A 17,251-nucleotide genomic window follows, 5' to 3' on the forward strand; every position below is an offset into this window, starting at 1 on the left:
GGCACTCTGCTAGCGTTATGTGACAGAGTACCATATTGTTGGAACCAAAAGTTATTCACGCGGCTGAGGTAAATATTGTCATTGATGTAATCCGTAAGGTAAGTCCTAACACAGAGCAAATCCCCTTTTCGGATGGCCAAATAAACTTCCATATACATTTAACCCAAAAAGTACGTGTGGGCGAAGTCCTTCAGGGGTTCTCGTGAACTTTCAGCGGACCAGACATGTTCATCGTGACCATTACACGTGCCCGAGTTGGTAAACATGCGTTAATTCGTAAATATCATGTTGAAAAAAAATAGGAATTTTGCTCCAATAGTGCCATAATATTCCTATAAAACGTTACCCTCGGCATGACCTGCATATAATACACTATTTTCCTATTCACTAGTCAAAAAATCAACTTACCTAAAGCAGTCTTTGTTCGCACGTTCCTGGAATAACCCATGGGATGCAAAATGGCCCAGTACCTATCAACCGACACAGCTACCAGGCAAAATATCGAGATTGTGCACAGTACAACTAACAATGATACTGTAAACAAACATGCGTGCAGATTGTTCGGTAATCCGATGGAGGACATAATGGCAAAAGGTATCCCCAGTAATCCTACGAGGAAATCGGCTGCAGCCAGTGACACGATGTAATAGTTGGTCCTTCTTCTTAGCTTTCTTTCCTTTCTAAACACGTAAATAACCAAAGCATTACCCGCCACTGCCAAAACGGCCACTACAATTTCCGAAACCACATAAGACACGTTCAGCTCTCTTGTTTGATAGTCATGGGAAGTATTCGTAGCTCTGAAAGGTGTTGCGTTCATTTTTCCTTTGTGGGTAAGGAGGCTATTTGCGCCACTCTTCTTCTGGATTTTAGGATGGAATTTCTCGACGGGACGCTGTCTGTGAGCTGCTACTTTCCATTCCTTGGGGGCTGGAAAGAGTTGAGAGGCGGTGCGATTTTAACCAAATTCCATTTTCGGAAAGTTGAGCAGGTTGTGCAGAACGACGGGCATCTGCAATAAATAAAATCATGAGTGATCATTAAAAAAAACTGCCAGTAAGCGGTAAACCGTAAACTTAGGGTGTTGCTTGTCCTACGTTTACGGTTCCTGCCATTGCAGATATAACGGGTGAGCTTTAAAAAAAGACTGGCAGCAGACAGAGAAGCGTAATTGGAGGACGGTGATTGTCCTCCGTACACGGTTCCTGCCAATTCAGGAACCGGAAAGCTTAGCAATTGCTGACAAAGCAAAAAATAATAGCATCCTTCAAGTTACACCTCGCCATCACTATAGCAATACAAAAAAATAGCTTAGATCGTTGGATATCAGCGTTTCATTCCGTTGTAGCCACAGGGGTTGATTTAGACATAATTCATGATTTGTTTCTAAAACATCTGGAAAAACTGAGTCTAAATTAGGTTCTATGAAAAAACCATTTCTAGTCAAAGGAGCACACTAACTACCACGATGAGACTGATGACAGCCACATACGAGAAACTGATGAACGACCGTACCCTCCACTTCTTGGGCGGAATATTTGGGATAATAGAGAATCAGTCACCGGTACCTCTTCCTGGTCCATGCAGCCGACGCAACCTATTTGACCGGTATGCATGAGACGACAAACAACTGGTTAAATGCAACAAATGCCAAAAACAACGTCATGACTTGCAAATCACCACTCCCCATAAAATGTACCCCCGTAAACCAAGGGATAATGAATGAATCACTGCAAAAACTTACAAAAACTATGCAAAACTGCGCAAAAAATATACGTATGTATTCATTGTTAGACCACGGATGCATCCTTAGGGCAGATGTAACGGAAAAAACTAAACGATACATACAAACAGCAAAATTTTGTACAGACCTACCACTCTGTATACCAAAATTTCTGAGCATACGCCAATCCAATACTAATGAAATTATAATTATTCACATTTTTGAGCGGGCACGCAGGGCAAAAGAACAGATTGCAAAGATAACGCACACGCATAATAAGAATAACCGAAACTACAACAAATTCAAACAAGAATGAAACGGCAATCGTCACAACTTTACCATTCTGAACCCTCTATACGTTAGAAGACTATCGCGTTTCTTTCCCCCTTCTCACCGTTCTATTGGGGCATTTTCAAAGGTTTTTTCCCATACTTTATTTTATCTTATTTATATCTGAATTCCTGATATTTCGACGCTTGCTTGAGTTTTTTTGTATAATTACTTTTTACAATGATCATAGTACGTTTTCGGAATTGGAGAAATCAGTCTCAACTCGCGAGCATGTGTTTATCATTCCAAAATATTGTTTTGAGAAGAGGAGAGATGAGACAGTTATTACCTCATAAAGTTATTAATTATCATATGAGCTCGTGATACATACAAGTATATGCAATTTGATATGTAAGTATGTATGAATAACACTTTGAGAATTATTATCTAATCTATTGAAGCACTCTATTCCGGTTAGAATTCGTTAGATGTTTTTGATGATGATTTATTAAGAGCTTATTAGATTCATAATTCATATCTATTACTGCAATAACCAAAATTATAATGTACTACGTCGCACATAATATAGAACATAATTATGAACGTAATATTGCAAAGTTGCTGCTATCTAAGTACAGGGTGATCCATCATGAAATAATAAAGTTGTAGTCTTTTACACAAATATTTGCCGGGATATTGGTAAGTACTTCGGTTTATACCGGGCGTCCCGAACCTCCCTGGGGATGAACCAAGTTAAGGTTTTTTCTTAAAATATCCTCGGCGATTCTAAGTTACTGCCATGCAGCACATGCATTTTTTATGTCAATACAGAGCAAGGTAAATTATGTTATTCTGCGACGTAAACAAAAAATAAAATGTCCCCTCCTTATTTGCCTAAAGAAAACAGCACTATCACTCTCCGGGAAAGAAATACTGTTTTTACACAATATTTGCACAGCAGAGGAGAAAAGTGCTATTTTTACTCCCGGGAATAATTTGAGGCCCAACGCGAATCGGAAGTCATCAACATCTATCTGATGGAGTAAAAGGAAGGAATTATACGGAAGCACGCCTCTAGAGAAAGCTCCGTTTAACTTCTGTTACGACTAATGTTATGTTTTATTAAAAAAGAAGCATGAATTATATTTAGCTATTTATCATGCGTATGGAGGAAAATCCTTTAACTTCATAAGGAAGAAAATATTTTCTAAAAAAATTACTCCTCATTATGGGGAGGTAAAATGAGGAAGAAAAGTTCTATTTTCTATAAATGACGTAGGAAAAAACTTGTACTCTCTAAGGAGAAAAAAATGTTTCCTGCCTTTGTATCTTAAATCTAGAGTATTTTTTTAAACAGCGCTAGTCAAAAATATTGCTTTTACTCCCGCTCGATTCTAGCTTCAAGGCCAGAGAACACACAAATGGACTGTCGCGACAATCATAAATTGTAGCCATGAAAACCTCGGAAAACAGTCTTTCAGGGCATTTTCGCTGTGCAGGACTTACTATTTCAAAAATTGCTGACGTTCGCTAATCAAATTAAACGCATGCGCAGTTACTCTGTTTATAAAATTTTTGCTTTACGCTTCATCTCTATCATTACTTTTACATTTACTTTTACATTACTTTTATATTACTCCCGTTTGTCTGGGAAAAACACGGCAGAACCTACATCTAAATACGAGACACAAGGGGAAAACAAGCAAGAATGTCTGTCGACAAATTCTATAAACAAGGAGGTTTCTATACAGATTATTGGTTGTAGTCTTTTTAGTGCGTGAAGTCTTAAAAACTCCAAAACTTTAAAATCAAAGTTTCTCGTTTTGTACCATTTCGTTTCCCCCTCCTGTGGTCTTCGTCTGTTCTATTGGAATATGGGGAACTTTCAATTCGGATGTGAGCTTCTATAATGACAAAATTATACATATAAGTGACGTATATGACTGAGCATGGTAGTTGATAATTTTAAAAGAGTACTCCGAGGAGCCCTAAGACATCCAAATGAGCTGATTAAGAGAGCAACGCACTACGATCCAAGATGCCATCCCGCAGAAAGGGCTAAGATGCCAGTTATTGGACAACTGATAACCAGGAGACGAACCCACCCAGGACCAGCCAGCAAGAAGAATCATCTCAAGACAACAAATCCTCTCGGATCGACAGAATCCACAAACCTAGGTATAACTTATTCTCCCCCTGAAGTAATACCAAAAGGCGGTTCCGGGGGGATTCGGGGTAAAGAGAGAAAAGAGGTTTTAGTGGTAATCGGCAATTGTCTGAAACACTGGAGTCCCACACTACCAGGCCGATCAACAACATAACAGCAAGGGTCTGGTTTGCGTAAATGCATTTCCCTAATCTCTATAAGAAAAAAAGTATAATTTATTCCCGGTTAACTACAATAGATCTAGCTGAAATTACAGATCTCCTCACCAAGGGAGACCACCTCTCCCCCCAATGCCAATAAAATGTATTTTTCCTGGAATAGTGAAAAAAGAGTTAGATAGCCTTTCTGTTTTTTTAAGTGCATTATTTTTAACCGACAATCCGCAAGGGCAACAACTGACAAAGAAAGAAATGTCCACGAGGACAGAAGAGCGCCAAAGAATATACTGTGGACGGGGCAACTTCAAACTAGAACCCGGGAAGCGTTACCGATTCACACTTAGACAGTGAAAAAAGTAACCCAAAGGTGAAAAGGAGGGAAATTTTCCTGCAAAAGGCTGGTCCAGGTCTGGAATGATGGCAGAATAAAAAGCGATAGTCTCGCTTGACTCTGTTATCTAATGCCAAAACATCCGGCCAAGGATCTTGGTGTGGGTGTATAATATATTATTTTCACCCGGTTTGAAGCTGATATACCTTGCAAGGACGGTTAGGTATGTAAAAATATAGGGTCTGCCTGTGGGAGCTGACACCATCCGTATAAGGAAAATTACAAGTTTAATGTATTTTTGAAATTTATACGTTTATTTTATGGAGAAAACCCGACATTTTAAAAATATTTTCAACCTGATCGACTTCCGCTTACACTAGAAACTTACTCTTACTTCATTTTTTAAAATGGAATATGGCAATTTTTCCAATGAAAATGGGTTGGTTGTCGAAAATAAACATAAGTTTCATAATACAAGAAAGTACCGATTCTCAACTGTTATTGATTTAATTTGATTTTTACAACTTTTTCAACACTTGTAGAGCTTTCCTAAAACCCAGTTATCTACAAAACTATTTAACATAAATTAATAAAATCAATTTTAATTTGCTGGAAAATAAACACATTTTTATTAACAATTAAAAGATTAAGAAAAATATTTCAAAAAGTCTTTAAAAAAGAACATTGAAATTTAAAATTTCTAAATTTAAAAAAGTCATTTTTTTCAAATAGCACCCTATAATTATTTTTGCACCATTCGATTGATTAAAAAAATGAACAAATACGATATACAACATAAGTATCAAAAATTAATACTTTTTGAGTAAATCGAAACAACTATAAACTACTTAATTCTGCGTAGGTAATAGATACATTATCGCACCTGTCATTTTTATCTTTGGGGTCGAATTAAAAATATTGTTTATGCTACACCATTAACAACCAAGGAAGATTGCATTGCAAAGATGCAAGTTGGTGTACAGGTGAAAATATTTTTTAAATGTCGGATTTTCTCCGTAAAACCAAAGTACAAATTTCAAAAATATATTAAACTTGTAATTTTCCATATACAGATGGTGTCAGCTCCCAAAAGCGGACCCTGCATAAGCACCCAAATAAAGTGTTTAGTTTCGCGTATATTCTGTACCATAACTATGCCAAATGTCTCAGATACCTGGATCATCCAAAATATACCTAAACGACCCTAAATTTGAAAAATAGTGTCCAGATCAGCTAAACAAGATTTAAGAAATTATGATGATGATAGGGAGATGACGCTTCATCCGACATTAACTGATTATGTTACCAAAAGCTAACATGGTCCAGACGTTGGACGCTGATATTAAATCTTCTGATCCAGAAAACAGAAATATAAAACCTCTAAACCAAATGTAGGATTCTTAAGTCGAGGCACAATCGGAAATCGTTGAGTTGTAAATAGTGATAGTACTCTAATACTGTTAATTAGGTTAGGTCTTAATTTAAGATGAAAGAATTGTGAAGGAGCTGATGTTGCCCCTATAGGACGCCTATGTATGTCGCAACCTGGTTAAAAGTATTTTCGTCAATTAAGAGGGTTTCGCAATCATTATCTTCATGCAATTCTGCTATTTTATGATTAACGTCTAGCCACCCTTTGTCGGTACTTGTGGGAAAGGATAGCCGCCCTTTGTCGGCGTGGATGAGACGCGCGGCCGCGCTTTGTCGGCATTTCTGGAAATGTATCGACAAAGCGTTATCAGTACCATGGGAATGACTCAGGTGGTGTCGTAAGTCAGTAATTGCTTTCTAGCCAGGGTACGACACTGTTTTGATTACCTTTAGTTGAGTATTTAAGAGCGCCCCGAATCTAGAGGGCTCTCTTTCTTATCGAGTGGCTCACCAGAACTGTTATCCTACATTTGAATCCGTTTCTTATTCAATAAACCCTATTATTCAAAATTAAAAAAACCCTAGACAACTATATAAAAACCTACACAAATAAGGTGGTATTGAATGCAGGGTGAAAAACGGAACTAACTACTTTGATGAGATCAAACGAATGATCAAATTTATATGCAGGGTGTTTCATTTAAAGTGACACAAGCGATTATTTCCAAAACCAAATTTAAAATAAAAACACACTTCAAATGAACTTTTCCAGCAAAAAATGTTTGATTTTTTAAACTCCAAATTTACCAAAAAAAATGTTGTTTGATTCAAAAAAACAAAGTTGGCCTTAAAATGTCTTTTAAATGATTTTGAGTACAAATTTGCTTATGTGCATTGCTTACGTCTCTTTTCATAACAAGCATTATTTGCTTGAAATTTTTTTTGTTTTTAATTTGGTTTCGGATATAATCGCTTGTATCACTTTAAACCAAAAACCCTATAGAATTATGACTCACGTCTCTAAGTTAATAATTTGTGGGTCATAATAAAATCTTAGGACAAGAAAATGCAATTTTTTAAGAAATTAACCTGGATTGCGATGACCAACTAAAATCTTCGGAGATGACCGAAGTCCTGGAAGTATTTAGAATTGAATTTTCACTGGAGTTGCTAAATAAAATAATTCATTGGATGAATATAAAAATTAGACATAAATACAGAGATCATTCACAATTTAGACTAAAGGGCATTAGCCTGCTTGAATTATATGTTGACAGTGGTATGTGCCCCTATGCAGCTTTAATTATTTGATATTTTGCAACGGTGGCACTTGGAGGTTGAAGGAAATAAAACCGTCTTTCTTACTCCAAAATTATTTGAAAAATTGGGAAAAATTTGGTTCGTGCTTCGTATGATTTTTTTTTATTTTGCTTCTCCTGGTGCTCTTAAATGACTTCAATAAGAAGTTATTTTAAATAAGTCCTAATATAAACTAACTAACTATTATGAAACATTAATACAACGTTTATATCGGTTAATACCAAAATTATAAAACTACCTACATATTATACTATAGTTAACCTGTACTACTATCTTTTACTAATTAATCTAATAGAAAAACAAAACTGATTATACAGTAATTTAATTTATGACAAGTGCAATTAAACTGAAATCATTGAGTCGTTACAAAATGCGTTAATTATTATCTCTGGCGCGATGGGTAGTCCACGGCTAATCTAGTTGTGTGGCAAAAGACGTATTAATGAAGCGAAACGTTTTTCTAATTAAAGCTCTTCATTACCCTAATGTATACATTTGTTTGCCTAGCACGTTCTCAATAATCAATCTTTTAATTGGTTTCGCTTTCGTGATACTTGACAGAAGGATATATTTCATATGTCGGAATAGCGTTTGATGCGTTTTCCATTTTGGAGGAAAAGTATCTCTTTAAAAGTCAAAGAATGAAAAGACAGACTAGCGAATTCACTACCCCACGACCGCTCTTCTGCTCGTCAATCTATTAACTGCCAGTTCTTGTCCCTGTTGTCTTAACTTTCCCAGTTCTGGTGAGTCCTTCAGAACCGTGGGAAAAGTACCTGCTAGTCCCTATTACAAAGGAACCAATAGTTTAGTGTCACCCAAATAATTAGCACACATGGCCAATTAAGAGCGTCGTGGTATTAGTGACCTCGCTCGACAATGCTTTTTCTTAAGAAGGCTGTCAGCCTGCCCTTCATCTTATTGTCTCTTCTAATATTATATCTACAGAACTTAAAAACTAATAAATCTCCGACACATACATAATGATATATTCATTCCTCAAATACGGTAAAACTATTACTGACCATATAATAGTTGTTTATTTAGCGAGTTCGTGGTGGCACACTTTATGAGACGAACAGTTTACGGCCTAGCGGAACATTCAGGAGATCTTCAAATAATCCAATGGAGTCCATCTAAAGAGGTGCAATTTCCTCCAAAAAAATAATTTACCTGAGATACGTAGTTTCTTCTAATCAAGTAAAGGAAGCAATGAAAATGGCCAAAACCTAAAGACAAACATCAAGTATTTGTCCGAGGCTTCGCCAACATGGCCGGACTTGTTCATCGACTAATGAAAAATGTTTTGAATGGACAGAAAAATATGAGAGAGTTTTAAAATTCTGTGTCCTCCATCAACCTTTATCAATCAGCAACTGGACCAAGAGGTCATCGTAAACATCAACAACATGATCATCGGTCGAGAACTATTCTAGCATTTAAATGGTGATGAATGAGTGATTGTTTTCCTCTTAACTCCTGTCCAATCTTAAGAATAACATCTACTATGTAAGCAGGAGGAAGTTGCTTTTATTGTAACGACCGTGGAAGTCAAAAGGCCTCTCGAATTGATAGAAAACTGCGAGAAAGCTTTTGAAATTCTATGGCTCTAACTTTTAAAGCTCTCAAGACGAATATTCTTAAAATTTTTCAAAACTTACATTCATTTCATTCAATTTTGTATAGAAAAGAATCAAAGTTACACCAATAGAAGTGAAAAACGGGAAAAAGTGAAAGAAAAATCAACGTTTAACACATAAAATTTTAGATGCAATGAAAAATGCAGTAACTACTGATTGTCAAAGATACGGATAGTTAATGAACCCTAATTTTGCAGCTCAATTATAAAAAAAATCACGAAATGTACCAAGACGAGAATAACAAATTAACGGAATTGATTGCTTTTGGACATAAAACTCGAGTTCATCTTATAGTAAAAAATTTTTAGAAGTAATAAGAAATTATGCTAATACGCCTTTGGATTTCCCAAATATTCATAGGTCATCATTTTGAATTTTGTAAAACGATTTGCAAAAAATCAAAGATATGGCTACGTGGAATCCACAATCGTTAAAATATCAAAAAGAAAAATGTACTTTACCACTAAATACATAAATTGGCCACATTTATCAAATTAAACTTTAAATAAGTTAGAACATTGAAAATTCTGTTTAAGTGTTCAAACATTACCAGACATTGAAGATTTGCCTGGAGTCATGCAAACAGTGGGAAATTCAATTAATTTGAAAAAATCTATCAAACTGAGCTTTGTATGAGTTCAAACATACAAAATTTTAATTAAAAGAGCCGAAATGGTCGTGAACGATGATATTGCTCTGAACACTTTTTATAATCAAATCTGACATAAAAATTGAATATTACAACTCGAAGCAACTATTGAATAAAAACAGGGCAAAATTTGCAAGTTGATTCGTCAAGAGACGGTGGCATAGTGGAATTGCATTTGAAGACCCAATACCGCAATGTTGCTAGAAGAAATAAGAAAAAAAAAACAAACTAACATTCAATATAGGCACTCTGCATCAAAGAATTTCAGACCAAATAATCCCTCTAGTGTAAATAATTAATAAAATTTGCAACATGAAATATCAAGAACAGTGACGCAGTGGAATCACATTTGAAGGCCCGAGACCGCATAGTTGCTAGACGAAGGACAAAAAAATTGAAAAATTGTAACTTCTAAAATTGAAAACAGAAAATAAAACATTATTATAGATCTTAACAGGCGGGAAAATTTTAGAAATTTGTAATTAACCAAATAGACACCCTGCACCAACGAATTTCTAGATAAATAATGCTTCAAGTGTTGTGAATAATTGGTAAAATTTACAACTTAATTCTTCAAGAGACAGTTACATAAAAAGGTCGCATTTGAAAGCCTCAAATCACATAGCTGCTAAAAAAAAGAGAAAAAATTTGAAAAATTATAATATCTAACTTAAACGATCTGCACCAAACAGTTTCAGGCCAAATAATCCCTTAAATGTTCTAAACAATTAGTACCATTTGCAACTTGAAATAGAGAGACAGTGGTGTAGTGAGGTCGCACTTAAGGATAAGAGATAAAACATTATTATAAAAGATGAATGCTGCGTTATGCATTGTGAATAATTAGCAAAATTTTCGATACCATTGTGAATAATTGGTAAAAGTTCCAACTCTTTTCCTCAAAAGTTAGTGACGTAGTAAATCGATCAAATTGATCAAATGATACTTTAAATAAGTTAAAATATCGAAAATTCTGATTAAGTGTTGCAAAACTATCAGTTGTCGAATATTTGCCTGGAGTCAGGAAAACAGTTCTACTAATTCAAAAAATCTATCAAACTAAGCTTCGCATAAGTACAAACACAGAAATTTTTAGTCAAAAGAACCAAAGCGGTTGAAAATGATGATGTTACTCTGAAACCGTAAAATCAATGCATTAATTCTACTAAGGCCATAATGGGTCAGTTCACTGCTATAACTCACTGCCCTAAAGAACCGTTTATAAGCAAATTTGACATAAAAATTAAATATTATAATCCAACACAACTATTGAATAAAAACTAGATTTTCTCCAAGAACATCAATTTACTCTAATATGACACAACAATGGACGTGTAAAAGCGCAAAGTGCGCTATTGGTCATATCCTGTCTCCTCATGATACAAGTTTTGCACAAATTGAATTATAAAGTGCGTTGTTGCTGCAGAGGACGTTATTAAATAATAACACATTTTGTTTAAAGCAGAATTAACCACTCTCCCTTTCTTACTTTGGATCAATTCTCTTAAGGAAATTAGCCACATAAAAAGTTTACGAGGAGTTTTCAAGGAAGTTCTATTATTAACTCAATTGGTCCTGTTTAGTTCATGGCATGTTTCATCAAAATTTAAGGTAGTACTACTCAGTTAGTACTACTTTTTAGTACCACTTAAGTTAGTACTACTTTTTGCGAATTTATTGATGCAATTCCTGACCTGTTTGGAATGATCGAATATAGACCGTTACATGAGAAAACAAATTTTCATTAAATCATGGACATTCGCTTGATGAGAATCGGATCTCAAACCTATACTGCGGAGTACACTTACGCAGAAAGAAAAACATTTTTTCGGCCCACTATCAAATTATGACTATTTTGAGGATTGGCATGAGGTTATCCATCAAATACAAGTGGTCACGACGTGACCCACTTCGCCCTAAACATGCAAACCATGTTTAATTTCCCATCTTCGTGTTAGATGAAAAAAGACCTAACTGTCGTGTAGTAAAAACATGAACTTTAATTAGTTACTAAGTAATTTCTCCCCAAAAACTCTCTAGAATAGAACTATTCACAGCGTCAGACTAAATTAGAGCAACTTTTTAAATTGTATCTTCAATTACAATTGTTTCGTTGAATTCTACACCTGTTTTAACACATGATGTCTCAAAGTGACTTCCATAGGAATTGTGGAAACGGTAAGAGATACAAGGTGACTCAAATTAAAAGGAAAAGATGTACATTTTTGTGCCTGTTCAGAAAATGTTCTAAAATTTAAAATATGTACAGTGGTTGTCAAAATATGAGCAAAAATTTGAAAACTTTGACTTTCAAAAATCATAAATTTTGAATAAACCATTTGAGTAAATTCTACGAAATTTGACAATTCTCTATTATTGACAACTGCCAATCCAGTGACTTTCTCAAAATTTTTGCAGACCTTTTAGATTTCGAGTCATTATATCCAATTTTGTTATTTCTTATGGTTGCCATATTGGATTTTAGTGGCATCGAATAGGCAATAAAAAAGCTTTTTAATCATGCGCGATAAAAGTACCAAAATAAAAAAAAATAAACAAAGCATCATTTAACCTTAGTAGGCTAAAAAACAATTTATATTTTTCAAAGACCATTGATTTACCACATATTCTGTTTAATGAGTACTTGTTCCTAAGCCTACTAAGGTAAAATGATGCTTTTATTTATTTTTCCTACTTGGTAGGTCCATGGATCTCTTAATCATTTATGGTTGAAAAGCTATTTTTATTGCCCATTCGATGCCACCAAATTCCAATATGGTAGCCATAAGAAATAACAAAGTTGGATATAATGGCTTGAAGTTTAGAAGTCCTGAAAAAACTTTGAGAACACCATTCAATTGGCAGTTGCCGATAATAAAAAGAGACCTGTCAAATTTCGTAAAATTAACGCAAACGATTTACTCATAATGGTTTTTGAAAAATCACAGTTTTCAGTTTTCTGCTCATTTTTTTAACAACCATTGTACACATTTTTAATTTTAGAATATTTTCCGAACGGACACAAAAATACGCATTTTTTTTGTAATTTGGTTCACCTTGTATCTCTTACCGTTTCCATAATGCCCATGAAACTCTCTTTATTCGGGACGCCTTGTAAATTGTTTTTGGGGAACTTTGAAATTTGTTTACCGAGTAGGAACGTTTAATATTGTTTTTAAATTGATAATACAGAAAAACATGCATATTTCTGCTAATATTTTTACAACAAAATAAGAACAATTTATTTTTAAATGTACCACATTTTTCATATTAGATTAATTCCACATCTAGAAAGCATTCGTAATTATGGCTCCATTATTCGACTGAATTTAAACAAAAAATAATTAATGCTTATAATGGTGGCAAATCACAGATAATCATTTTAAAAGTGTTTGGTGTTAGAAAATATGTTGTATCCAAAACTATTAAGAGATTTCAAAATCGAGGAGTTGTGGTTAATTTAAAACGTGATGGTCAACCAACAAAAACAACGAAAAAGTTAAATAGGCGCCTGAAAAGTTTGAATTAAACTAATTCAAAAATGTCAGCCAGACAAATACTGGCAGATATAGGGGAAGTAAATGTTTCTTCTCGAATAATACAACGTCGATTAGTTGAGGATGGTTTAAAAGTAAGAAAAATTGTCAAAAAATTATTTCTTTCTAAGAAAAATAGAGAATCTCGAGTGCTATTTACCACTTATCATCGAGATTGGACCCCACGACAATGGAGAAGAGTGTTGTTCACAGACAAGCCCAAGTTCCATGTTTACAGAAGTGATAGAACTCAATGGATATGTTGTCCAGACGGGCAAAAGCTCAATCCAAAATATGTCAGTATCAAAGTAAAACACGGATTAGGCAATGTTACAGTATGGGAATATTTCTCCTCGATCGGAACGGACCCAATTTGAATAATAAGAAGGAAAATAGATAAGTTTGAATGTCATAATATATTAGAAAACGTTATGTTACCTTACTCTGACTAGGAAATGCCCCTCAAATTTATCTTTTAGCAGGATAATGATCCAAAATCTACTGCAAAGATGATTAAAGCCCAGTTCGCGGAAAAGGAATATCAAGTTTTGAAATGACCAGCCCAGTCTCCGGACCTAAATCCAGTTGAAAACTTTCGAGAGATTGTTAAGAAGATTTGTACCAAAAATATCACCAATCTTGGTATTCTATTTCAAGAAATTGAAAACGCTTGGAACTCTATTGATGCTTAAACAATTGAAAACATTATTGTTTTCATGTCAAATAGGTATGAACAAGTTCTTAGGAATAAGGGATATTGAACTAAATATTAACTTTAAAACATAAAATGATTGCACAATATTTTGTTTACTCGGTAGTTATTAAGTTGCTTTAATTTTGCGACTTCAATAAAACCTACATTCCCTTTAAAATTATTATTTCATAAATTGTAAATGAATAGTTAAGTTTTAAAGTCCTTTGTAACAGCACTATTTAGGTGTAACATGTATGGATTGAAGTCATTAATTGTGTCATTATAATTTTTAAAAATTTGTGAAAATAAAATAGTTGCTCTACTCACTAATGCTGTATTTCATTAGTGAGTGATTGGGTGAGGAAAATATCTGAAAAGATCTCATAAAAGATGTCCAAATTTTAGGGCCACTTTTGGCGTTGAAAATTCCAAGAGATAAATCCCATTTTGTATATTGATGTTTGAGGGAGACGTATGTGTCTTCTTTATTATTATACGCAGTTTTAGAACTACTATGAATAATCACATAACACCGAGAGATAAATAACAAATTTTGATTATGGCCTTAAAACTCGATCAAATTGATTTATACAATCGGCTAAGTTACGAGCCCTGGAATTACAATAAAACAAAAACTGTTTTTGTTGAAGAGGAGCTGAGGCAGAAATGAGATTTCTATGCTATTCTTGGCCATATATTGTTTCCAAAATGTCCTCATAGTCATAAATTTCATCTCGACCAAGCCATAACTCTATTAGATCAATCGAGTGATAAGTTTTTCAAGACGGTAATGAGCAGTCCACGACGTAAGCAGGTGATAGGAAAAGTCTGCTTGTTTTCCTTCACGAGTAGAATATACAAAATTTAAAAATAGATTTTAGAGATGGACTATCGATCACTTTTAGGTACTTTAGCATTTGCTATGGATAGCTCTATAGTACTAAGTTGTACGAAGGAAAATCCTATCGATGATTAACATTTTTTCAACACATTTTCATCAGGGCTGCAACTCTTCAGACCGAGAAAAATTTTTACTGTTTAATAAAAATACTTTACACGTAATATTTGACCGATTCAGGTCGTGAAAACTCGAATTTCCCTTGATGCCACACACTGTGCATTAATGAGTATTTTACATCTATTAATCATAAAGATTCTTTACTGCTCATCCCTATCGTAGCTATTTCTGACGGTTTCTGAAAAATTTGGGCCTTGGTCCTGTTTAAAAAGTCGATTTCACAAGGTTTGCCACACTAAAACTTTATTCTTTCGTGCAGATAGAATGTCATGTAATATTTCGCAATTTTTCGAATTTGCTAGCCGTTAAGGTGAATTTACGTAGCGCAATTCCTATATAGATTTCTCTTAGTTTTAGAGTAATATGCTTATTAATAAGAAACCCTTTAAAGGGCGAATGTCTCTTATACATTGTGAATAAATAGCAAAAATTTCGATTTCATTCGTCAAGAGATAGCAGCGTAGTGGTATCGCATTTGAAGGCAGAAGACCGCATAAGCACTAGAAGAAAGAGGAAAATTTAAAAAGATCCTAACATCCAGTCCTAATAATAGCTCAAGTGTTATCAATAATTGGTAGAATTTGCAACTTGAAATTTCAAGAGACAGTGGCGCAGTTGAGGGATCGCGTTTGAATACCCGCGACTGCATAGTTGGTAGAAGAAACAGAAAAATTTTGAAAAATTGTAACTTCTAAAATAAGCAATATGTGCCAATATATTTCAAAATAAAAAATCCCTTAAACGCTGGGAATAAATGGTAAAAGTTGCAATTTAATTCCTCAAAAGCCAGTGGCGTAATGAGGTCGCATTTAAAGATACGAGATCAAGCATTATAAACCTTAAAATGAGGAACAATTTTGTAAATTTATAATTAACGAATTAGACACTCCGCACTAACGAATTTCGAGTTGAATAATCCCTCAAGCGTTGTAGGTAATGGCTAAAATTTGCAACTTGATTCATCAAGAAATAATGGCACGGAGAGGCCCCACTAGAAGGCTTGAGACCACATTGTTAGAAAAAAAAAAGGAAAATTTCGAAAAATTATAACTTGTCACAGAGGCCCGCTGCACCAACAAAAATTAGATTAAATAATCCCTTCGGCGTTGTGAATAATTAGCAAAAGCTGCAACTTAATTTATGACTTTGGTGTAGTGGGGTCGCATTTGAGAATAACAGACAAAATGTTACCACTGACCTTAAAAGAGGGAATTGTAAATTTATGACGAACCAAATAGACCATAACCGCCAAACGAATTTCGGGCTGAATAATTCAAGCATTGGGAATAATTCGTAAAATTTACAACATTATTCGTCAAGAGCCAGTGATTCAATGTGGTCGCATTTTAATACCAGAGACCGTGAAATTGTTAGAAGAAAGATGAACATTTTTGAAAATCGTAACAACTAAAATTGGCCTTCTACGCCAATGAATTTCAGGCAACATACTCGCATACTCCCTCAGGCGTTGTGATTAATCAGATTATTTGATTAATTAATTTTAATGCTTCTCACATGATTGGCTTTAAGTCTTGAAAATATTATAGTCACTAATCACAATAAGCAGTTCCTTACTATACATTCCTATAGTCATCTTTATCAGTTTTCAAGAAATTGAGCCTTCATAATGTCATTCTTTTTTTGTTTTAAAACCATTTTTACAAAATTTAAGACGCGAAAACTCTACTTTCTTATATAGAACGCTGTACATATTATTAGATTTTTCGAATCTGTTACTCATAACGATTAATTTAACTACAGAAATTTCTATACTGGCTCTCTCACAGTTTTCGAGTACTATCAGGATCAATAAAAGCATCTTTTCAATGTTTATTTTTTGGAGCTTTTGAGATGACTCCTGGAAACTCGATTTTTCCTACTGGTCACCCTGTATATTATTGAATCTTATACACCTATCAATCAAAAAGAACAATTCTTTAATGCACTACAGAATGATATGGGCCGAATTGGAGCCAGCATGATTTTAAGATTTTGGAAAATCATTTTTAGGAAGCTTGAACTTTACTTTTTCATATAGATTCTTCTGTATATGATGCTGTTCAGTTCTGGCGTTTAAAAGGAGACATTTAATACAATTATCTTGCAACTTTATTTATACACCAATTTCTCCATTATCTTATTTTCATTTCATCTCATATTTCTAATTGTATTTTAGAGTAGGGTGGTAAATAATTGCCCGTTATTTTTTGACTCAGCAGTAAAATTGAAATTTATGTATGATATGGTAACTGGATACCTACTGGATAAATGCTGCTTTTTGACACAGATGAACTCCGTTCATACGAATGAAGGTAAGAGGAAAACGAATTTTACATTCTCTTCTGCACTTTTCAAGATTTATCTGATCGCATAT

General features: G+C 34.3%; 1 protein-coding gene across 1 annotated transcript in view; it reads right to left on the minus strand.

Moving 5' to 3' along the window:
• The window catches only part of LOC136416652 (adenosine receptor A2b-like), a 31,527-nt gene that overhangs the window by 12,883 nt on the left and 1,393 nt on the right, over positions 1-17,251 (minus strand). The window contains exon 2 of the mRNA XM_066401924.1: positions 409-1,012. Coding sequence (XP_066258021.1) covers positions 409-820 — 412 coding nt within the window. The 5' untranslated portion in view covers positions 821-1,012. The remainder of the gene's footprint in view (positions 1-408; positions 1,013-17,251) is intronic.

The sequence above is a fragment of the Euwallacea similis genome, chromosome 24 (genome assembly GCF_039881205.1).
Source record: "Euwallacea similis isolate ESF13 chromosome 24, ESF131.1, whole genome shotgun sequence".
NCBI lineage: Eukaryota > Metazoa > Arthropoda > Insecta > Coleoptera > Curculionidae > Euwallacea > Euwallacea similis.